This window comes from Procambarus clarkii, chromosome 19 (assembly GCF_040958095.1).
Source record: "Procambarus clarkii isolate CNS0578487 chromosome 19, FALCON_Pclarkii_2.0, whole genome shotgun sequence".
NCBI lineage: Eukaryota > Metazoa > Arthropoda > Malacostraca > Decapoda > Cambaridae > Procambarus > Procambarus clarkii.
The window spans coordinates 13,365,891-13,375,943 of record NC_091168.1 but is presented as its reverse complement, the minus strand read 5'-3'; the positions used below and the strand labels follow the sequence as shown (position 1 = coordinate 13,375,943).

At 38.9% G+C, this 10,053-nt stretch overlaps 1 protein-coding gene across 1 annotated transcript; it reads right to left on the bottom strand.

Annotated features, from left to right (window-relative positions):
• Window positions 1-701: 701 nt before the first annotated feature.
• LOC138366290 (uncharacterized) lies at window positions 702-9,398 on the bottom strand. The gene is made up of 4 exons (XM_069327317.1): window positions 9,286-9,398; window positions 8,615-9,062; window positions 8,230-8,386; window positions 702-769 (listed from the first exon to the last, which is right to left on the bottom strand). The coding sequence occupies exons 1-4, from the start codon at window positions 9,396-9,398 to the stop codon at window positions 702-704; spliced, it is 786 nt and encodes a 261-aa protein (XP_069183418.1).
• Between the last annotated feature and the right edge of the window lie 655 nt (window positions 9,399-10,053).

Here is a 10,053-nt window from a genome sequence, read left to right as displayed (position 1 = left end):
TGGGCTGATGTTGGGGACTTTAGTGACTGTGGGTCTTCAAGTGTTGACGGCGTGGATCCGGCTGAGTCGTTGTCTCCGCGGTTGGTGGTGGCGGAGGTTCATGTGCCTGCTGGTGCTGATGCCCATGTCTCAGGTGTGTCTCCTGTTTCTTCCCCGCCCAGGGGCTTTCCGCTATGGGGTGTGGTGACTTCTGCTGCCAGGGATGGTGCGGATGCTGGTGCTGAGCGTGGCCTGGTGGTGACGTTACGTAAGGATCCGCACCGCCATGATTCCCTGCAGTCGTCTGGTGGTGTGCCCGTGGCCGCTGGTGCCCCTGTGGTGGTGCCCTCTGTTGAGCCCTCTGTTGAGCCCTCTGTCGAGCCCCCTCCTGCGGTGTTGTGCATTGAGGACCTGGAGGCTCGAGTTGCCGAGTTCCTGCTGCTTGAATGGCCGGAGGACTTTTCTGGTGGGCGGGTTCCGGGTGTATGGGATAGGGTGGCGGTTACTCGCGTCCAGAGGGACACCGTGTGGGTTCCATGTCTGCGGGTTTTTGTTGCCGAGGTTCCGGTTCACATGGTGCAGCCGGTGTTAGGTCACGCCTCCTGGACAACGTGGCTGCTTTGGGAGGCGTTCAATGTGCGGTTTCCACCGGATATGTTCCCGGGCAAATATGTACACTGATTTCATGTTACTGTAGTTGTTGTTTTTGTTGGTATTCTTGGCTAGTTGGGTGCTGTGCGAAGTGTTTTGTTCTGTTTCTTGATGTACTTTATGTTGTGTGGGAACCGACCTGTGAGATTTATATTTATTTAATTTATATGAATTTATATTTACGTTAATTTATATACTTCGATAGCAATTTGTATAATGATAAGTGGACTGTATTTCTGCAATAATCTCATAATCTCACAAATCGATCCTCTACACATTCGGGGGGTTATTAAATTTATATATGCAGTCAATCAAACTACAGTAACTACATACATTGAAAAGGCTCCTTATCTTATAGTACAGCAGGTTAGTCCACCAGGTATAACTAGGGTGTAGACACCAAATTATCCTCTTTGAGGTAGTTTCCATCACCCAGTAACTGGTGCACAAAATCTTGCATCCTCGTCTTGACCTGTCAAAAGGGCGCTAGCTGTAAAGCCAGATTCTATATATGACAAGCTATATCAGAGAAAACACTATACAGTACATGGAACATTGAAGACCTGGCTTAATTACCTTTAGTATGAGGCGATTTCGCGTTCTAACCGGGTCACCCTATATCCTGACATTAATGGCCATAAATGAATGATAAACGGGTTTCGGATAGACACTTAACTTGAATTTGTAGACAGCGTGTTGACAATGGTACACTTCTGGTTTCCATAACACTACGTCCAAGTAAAATTAACAGGAGCCGAATTTGCTCCTGTGTGAGCCTCTGGTCTCAATATACAATGGCTGTTTAACACTCCATACTATTGACGTTACTGGCCGACATTGTCCAGAATGATAGGAGCCGAATTTGCTCCACACGTCTCGGAGGTGACACAACAATGGCTACCCTCCTTCCTCCCTGACCCTGGCCTACTTGTCCAGATGTCAATAAGTGAATTTACTCTACTTTAATATTGATAATTAAGTTAATTTATATAAGATGTTTTTATGATGGTAAAGTCCAAAGACTAATGTATTTAAGAATAATTCCCACCATAATAGGTGGTGAATTATAATAGTGTGTGGTGATGATATCCCGTTTTCTTTAGACGGTAATTCCACTACAAGTTACGTTTTCTATGGGTAACTTGTTGGTAATACAGTTATTATCTGTATGATTATTAAATGGTGTCGGATTTTCCGACATAATTCCCCAGGGGCTGCTCACGGGTCGAAGTCCTATTTAGAACAGACGAACACCGATACTCCTCCATCGAATTATTACATTAATTTGATGTTAGTAGTTAGTAATCACACATTTGTGTGTCTGTTCGTACAGGATGGATGTCCCGTACTAGAGTTGCAGGGGTTAGAGTCTAATGCGATTTCATTTCCCTGTCAACTCTTGAAAGGCTAATATTCAAGCCTTATTACATATTATTTAACCCAGAAGACTGGATGTGATCAAGTACTACAGTCAAGTATGATTCAGGGACTGCAGTGAGATCAGTGACATTAGATATAACTTGAAGTTTCTTCAGGTAACTGGTCACTGATATATAAACACTGAGGCCCATGGAATACATCTTGATTAAATAATAAATGTATCAAATCAGTCATCAGATTTATTAGGGTTTAATTTAGTTAATTGATTCAGAAGATTGAATAGCTCATCATTAAAGTAAAGTATGGTTCTGAAACTGCAGTGGGTTCAGTGACATTGGTCGCAGTGACTTGTAGCTGTTTTAGGCTACTGTTCACTGATTTGCCACTGAGGCCTCATGAAGTCATCTTCAGCTTCAAATGATGATACTAACATCAACCTCTGTTGGTATAGTCAGCTGTAATCTCCTTAGTATAATGCTACTGGAGAAATATAATCAGCTGACAAATTTAGATTTCTATTGGTATTGTTTATCTGCAGGCATAGGACTCCTCAGGCTTGATACTGGGCCTGAGAGTAATTTACCTCCTGCAGAGTTTAACATGGTTATACCCTGATATTTAGTAGGGCTACCGATGAATTGATGGTAGTAGTCTGTCCCCACAAGGACAGCCATTTGGCATTTGATTTGCTCAAATTTACCTGCAGCTGCTTGATAATAGCTTTCCAGGTCAGCATAATCAACTTGAGATTGTTGTGACAAATCTTCACATTTCTTGATCTGTCTTGTTAAGTGGCCTTTAAGACCTGCAAGGGTTCTTTTCATTCTCCCTGCATTATCCATCCTGGCTAGTTGGTGAAGCCTTGTGGGGCTTGTACTTGGGCTGCTCATAATACTGAACAAACACTAATGGTAGCCTAGGGTAAATTCTGAACTCACTAGGCAATAATCCTACCTCTACTAGAGGTTAGCACTTAAAATTAATACACATTATATATATACAATCATACACACTAATGATTTGAGTGATAAACCAGTGTCACTGGAAGTACCTTTAGGTTAGCTCTTCTATATCACCCTAGGATGGTAGAGACACTAATTAATCACTCAAAGGTGTAATGATCATAAGTAAATTATTATATATACAACTCAACTCGAGTTGATAAAAATTACACCCAAAATAGGGTCTGGACCATTCATTAATGGTGTTAGGTTGTTCAATATAGTACAACTGACTATAGTAATAATGGGACTAGGATGAACAATAATAGTTCAACTAGTCAATGGTAATATCCTACCCTGTTGTGGGTTGGCAATTAGTAAATATTATACTGTGATCACTAGTGCAATATATATTAAATAATTCTCTATTTTGGAGAAATAATATACACAATTATTGTTAATAGCCTCTTAATTAGCCTCTATGAAACTTCTAATATTATCTAGAAGTATTAAATGTTATTAGTGACCTCGCGAAATAAAGTCCACAAAATTCATAGATAATCTCTCGCGAAATGTAACACCACGAAATCCGTGAGCAATCTCGCGAAGACACAGTCACTAGTTTGGCTGGCTTCAATATTAGCGCTGTCATTTCACGAAATAACACGCCACCAAATATCTGTGGGTGTGCATGAAACCGCTGACGAAGCTGAACTGGGCTGAGGGAGGCTCCTGAGCTCCCTCGAGGCTACGCTGCCGTCTTGACTGCTGGCTTTGTTTAAATAACACTGCACTAGTTTATTTAATGAATCCACTGGTTAACTGGTTCATCCGGTACTAAGATGACCAAATGTGGGTTCAAAGGACCAAATATTCCGGTTCCGAAGGTCCAAATAATGTGGGAACCGACCTGTGAGATTTATATTTATTTAATTTATATGAATTTATATTTACGTTAATTTATATACTTCGATAGCAATTTGTATAATGATAAGTGGACTGTATTTCTGCAATAATCTCATAATCTCACAAATCGATCCTCTACACATTCGGGGGGTTATTAAATTTATATATGCAGTCAATCAAACTACAGTAACTACATACATTGAAAAGGTTCCTTATCTTATAGTACAGCAGGTTAGTCCACCAGGTATAACTAGGGTGTAGACACCAAATTATCCTCTTTGAGGTAGTTTCCATCACCCAGTAACTGGTGCACAAAATCTTGCATCCTCGTCTTGACCTGTCAAAAGGGCGCTAGCTGTAAAGCCAGATTCTATATATGACAAGCTATATCAGAGAAAACACTATACAGTACATGGAACATTGAAGACCTGGCTTAATTACCTTTAGTATGAGGCGATTTCGCGTTCTAACCGGGTCACCCTATATCCTGACATTAATGGCCATAAATGAATGATAAACGGGTTTCGGATAGACACTTAACTTGAATTTGTAGACAGCGTGTTGACAATGGTACACTTCTGGTTTCCATAACACTACGTCCAAGTAAAATTAACAGGAGCCGAATTTGCTCCTGTGTGAGCCTCTGGTCTCAATATACAATGGCTGTTTAACACTCCATACTATTGACGTTACTGGCCGACATTGTCCAGAATGATAGGAGCCGAATTTGCTCCACACGTCTCGGAGGTGACACAACAATGGCTACCCTCCTTCCTCCCTGACCCTGGCCTACTTGTCCAGATGTCAATAAGTGAATTTACTCTACTTTAATATTGATAATTAAGTTAATTTATATAAGATGTTTTTATGATGGTAAAGTCCAAAGACTAATGTATTTAAGAATAATTCCCACCATAATAGGTGGTGAATTATAATAGTGTGTGGTGATGATATCCCGTTTTCTTTAGACGGTAATTCCACTACAAGTTACGTTTTCTATGGGTAACTTGTTGGTAATACAGTTATTATCTGTATGATTATTAAATGGTGTCGGATTTTCCGACATGTTGTGTTTTATTCTCGGTCCTTCAGGCCAGTGCATGTATGTTGTTGTGTTTGTACGTGTTTGTTTTCTGGTTTGCGTGGTTTGCTTGTTTATTATTATTGTTTATTTTGGCCTCGCCCTTTGTTTGTTGCGGGGCGGATGGTTTGGTGTGAGTGTTTTTATTCCTGTATTGTTTCTGTGCTGTACGTTTGCACTGGTGTTTTTCATATTGTTTTACCTGTTGTACGTGTTTGTTCTTTATGTTTTGTTTGGAATGTATTGTGATTGTCCTGTTCTGTTTCCTGTTATGCCTCTTGATGTATGTTTTGTTTTATGAAGGTTTTGTTTTGTGATGTTACTGTGCTTGCTTGTTTGCCATTGTATTATGTTTTGTGCCTTGATGTATGCTGTATTTTTCTATGCATTTATCGTGTTTGTGTTTTGTTGTGCTGTGCTGTCTGCCCTTCTGACCGGTGGTCTATTGTTTTAATTTGTTCTGTTCTGTTTATGTAAAAAAAAAAAATGTATTACATTTAATCTGGATTTATTACTCAGCTGGATTTCTCATTTAACTTCTTGCTGGAGAATTGATTTACTGGTGACTAATTTATTATTGTTGGCAGGCATAGGCTTGTTCATATTGAGAACTTTACCTGTAAGTAATTAGCCACCTGCAGATTGGAACATATTCATGCCCAATCGTTTAACATGTCCAGTGATGAAATGGTAATAGTAGTCTGCTCCAACTAGTACATTTACATTGTTAAGGCGGTCATTTGTCAGCCAAATTAATTTCACGGTACTGCAGGAAATGGGCTGTGTGCACCAGACCCTTAATATTTAGGTCAAAAGGTATTTGATCCACAACAATGGCTTGGATAGCCTTGACATGACTACCTAGTCATACAAGCGGTTGCACTACTGAATATTCTTGGGGTCCTCGATTTATCATGAACCCTGACAGGTTTTATTTTACCTGTCTGATTGGTTGTAAATTGAGTGCCTCTGCTGCCTTCTGAGTAATGAAAGTTCTCTGGGATCCTTGATCAAATAGTCCACGAGTGGTGATCTTGGTCCCATTGTTCTTTACTTGAAGTTGGGCAGTGGGCAAGGTTGCATCCACTTGAGACGCTGGTGAAATTACGCTGTACACATCTCACACCTTGCAGCACGGTACTTGTTGGAAATTTCCAACACTAATACAATACTATTGTATTATAATAAATCAGTATTAAAATATACTAATTACAGTAGTTACTAAAACTTACTAACAGTAATGTTCACATGAACTAACTATTATATCTGCATATGGATACTGGAATTCTTACGAAACCAAGCACCAGTATTGCATCAGATTATATCTAGTTAAAAACATTTATAGTCAGTGTGTTAGAGAATTGAATGTGATTCTCTAAAATCATCAGTATTCCGTGTGATAATTATTTATGGATAACATAACTCCCAGATAATTCTAAATCGAGAGTTTTTAGTTACAATTGTTATCAAGTAAGAAATTTACCGTCACGCGTGAATGCCATGGAGAAAACTAAAATCTTCTCCATTTCTTGTTTACCGCCATAAGACGAGAAAGTAATAATATTTAAATCCCTAGAATTACAACCCAGTCTTTATTAAAGTCTTTCAGCCACAATTGCGCGAAATAATATTATTCGTGATAAATAATTTCTGTGGTGAATGCGGGACGCGGGTTGAAGAGGAAGAGGAGACGCCATTGTGTGTGTGTGTGGTGTACTCGTGTTGCGGAATTGAGCAGCAAAGGTCGTGGCGTCAGAGTCTGAGACACGTGACATTGATATTATCAGCAAGAATTACACTCATACTCAACCCAGAATGAATTATTATTGTTCTACGTGATCTACAGTGCTCGGTCAACTAATAACGCGTCGATATTCAAGCCAAGCTATCAACCACGTGTACGACATTGTGGAAGTTTGAGCCTGAGACGCGATACTGGCAGGCTTCAGCATAATTTGCACTTTTCGATAAGTATATAGTTCTTTTTTGATGCATCATTAGAGATTGTATATGTCGTGGACAGCCTGTCATTATATCGAACGACTACAAAAAATCCAACGTTAGTACCGCACTAAATTTTATTTGATATTTCATGAATATTGAGATTTAAGTAGCCTAGTTCAATGCTACGTAATATCCCTTAAATTACAGCTCGTATGTGAGGAGTCAACGAGCTGTTACCTACATTCGTGTTATTCACCTCTAAGGGCTTCTACATGGAATTCCTGAGATCACGAGGATGAGGCGTGAATGATGTCATAGAAATCGTCTTAAAGCTAAGACTTTTTGTACACATTTAATTACTCCAATTTTTGCTATTTGTTCATGATTCTATCTAATTGAATACTCGTCATGTACACTGGAGATAATATGTGTTTATTTAGATGATTACTTTCTAATGCTAATAATCTTTATAATTTCTGGTGGTAATCGCCTATTGATTCTTTAATATTTTGGTCACAATATTATTTATCAAACAATGAACTGGTGTACGAACCACACTAGTTCCTAGACGTATATGAAGTTCTAGCAATACCCCCCCCCCCCCCCCCAATGTAGGTGTTTGAGGCTCTGACTTAAGTTAATTAACCATACAGCCCATTAATTATTTAAGTGATTATGCTTTCTAATATTTATCCATAGACACTGGTTCTTCCTTGTGTTTCTAATGATCACTTTTTATTAGTTTCCCTCTTTTCTTAAAAGTGGGTGGTCCTTCGTAATTGATTTCATTACTTTAATAATTAAATGAATTGAGTCAAGCCCAGATATCCCACAGTACTTGTGTAGATTTTTTACCTCCTATTCTAGGATTGAAATAATTTGTTTTGACAAATTTGCACAGTGCAGCATGACGCTTGCCCCTTCTACACCTATTGCAGGTGTTCAGTGGGGTTTCACAGCTGTTAACATTATGTGATTTGAAACACCTAGTACAGTTGTGTAACTGTTTGAGTCGTCTGACTCTTGTGTCTCTATTGGGATGATACATTTGTACAGAGAATGTTTTTGATTGCAAAACAAACATAATCCCCATCCTACAGTTCGTTTAGAGAACACCGGTTTAGGTGAAACTGCAACTACAGGTTGTGAAGGTTTTGCTGTTTCCATTTGCCTGTTTTTTATTCTCTTGTGAGTACTAGTTGTACTCTGGGGGAGCTATTATTGGGCTCTTGGAAGTACTCATTGGACTCTTAGGTCTCTTAGGAGCACTTGTGGGGCTCTTAGGTCTTACTGATGAATCAGTGTTTGACCTGTTGTTATTACATTGATTATTAATAACCTTATTACCTAGTGGCAGTGTCACTTTAGGAGTATCAGGTAAGGAAATTGATGTGGGTATAGTTTCTGTGCATTCAGAAGATTTATTAAATGCCTGGCTTGCTGATTGATTGATTATATTGCGCAAACCTGCGAATATATCCTGCATTGACAGGATATTACCATTCTGGTATAAATACAATTTATTGAGTATCTCACCAGACAATTTTCTCTGGGTGATGATATTAGTCATCCACTCAGCTGTTGGGTGATCCACCTCTTTACTGAAGGAATTTAACAGTGACTCAAGCTGAAAACTAAAGGCTTGTAAAGAGTCAACTGATTGTTCTGGTGGAGATAAATCTAGTAATTGGTGTACAAGGTTTATAACAGTCTTCTCATTGTTAGCACTTACTCTAGAAAGCTGGTGTGAGCAATTATGACTATTACTTGTGTTGCTTAAGGCTTCTTGCTTAGCCTCAGCTTTAATTACAGCTTCAGTTGCTGCTTCAGCTCTATTTTCAATTTCTGGTACAGATTCACTGGCTGTTGCAGCTTCACTTGGAGTTTCATCTGCAGCTTCACTTATTTCTCTGGGTTCCTGTGAGAAGCTGGTTAATTCAGTAGCCTCAAGCATTGAATTTTTAGAATCCAGGGAATATTGAGAAGAGCTGTCTGAAAATTTATCAGACTCTGTGAATGACTCATTACGTGAAGTTGTATTAGATGAGATTGTAGAAAATGAAGGTTGAACTTCAGTTGTTGATCCTGTGTGGGGATCAGTATTGATTAGAGGATTCTCCTCATTTTGAGGTAGCTCATGTATTTCATCTGAGCTGGGTGCTTGCTTGGGTGTAGGTCTACTATAAAAATGTTCTAGCCAATTAGGAACATTTTGTGTCGCAAGCACTTTGTTATAGTGATCTAACTTGTCTTGAATTATATCTTCACAGTCGGCAAGATCAGATTCTCAGACTCAATTCGTCTGGGTCACTATTATTGACAAGGAGTATGTTCCTATAAGACTCTATCGTATCCTTTACTTGGTCATATTTTTGGCTAGCCACCTTTGTGGAAATTCTTAACCTGAAAATGTCAACTGAATCAGTTCCTAAACAGTTGTCACATTTGTCAAGTAGTCTTGATAAGTGATTTTGAAAACCTTTCAAAGTTCTTCTAGTTTTTTCTAGAGTAGCCATGCTGGCTGTGAGTTTGAGCCTTATAGGGCTTATATAGCTACTTGGACAGCTATGATACTTGCTCATATATGTAGAGCAGGTATAATTATTGACAGCCTGATATTTCCTTGAGGCTGATTTTAGTTTACCTCGTTTAGAGGTTAGCTACCAACCTAATAATAAGCAACAAAGATTTGAGTGTACTTTGGTATAACTACAGGAGTTCCTAAGCTTAGCCCTTCAAAATCAGCCTTGGATGGGTAGTGACACTTTCAGTAACACTCAAAAACGAACATAGAAATATGTAATAAAATGTAATTACACAATAAATGGTTTATAAATCCCACTTTAATTAGGATCAGCACTATATAAATAATAATACACCAGCACTGTCTAACACAGTACTAGTTAGGTAATAATCCTAACTATTAATGCAGCTAATGGTGTTTGTTGTTGTTATAGATTCAGCTACTCGGAACAAGTTCCAAGTAAGACTGGCTATGGTGAGCCCGTAACTTACCTGGCACAGGAGCGGTGCTGTGTGTGGCTAATGGTGTAAACTGAATTTGTACAAATTTTAATACCATGGCAGTCTAAAATATCCTATCTCTGCTGGGTTGGAATAACTACGATAAATGTGGTGCAATAATATGTAAAATAGTGCTAGGTTTTTGGA

Coding starts and splice junctions, on each gene's coding strand:
- LOC138366290 (XM_069327317.1), bottom strand. CDS start 9,398: ATGGCTACTCTAGAAAAAACTAGAAGAACTTTGAAAGGTTTTCAAAAT. Junction 9,063..9,285: donor GATTCAGTTGACATTTTCAG/GTTAAGAATTTC, acceptor ACATTTTTATAG/TAGACCTACACCCAAGCAAG. Junction 770..8,229: donor TAAAGTGACACTGCCACTAG/GTAATAAGGTTA, acceptor TAAATCTCACAG/GTCGGTTCCCACACAACATA.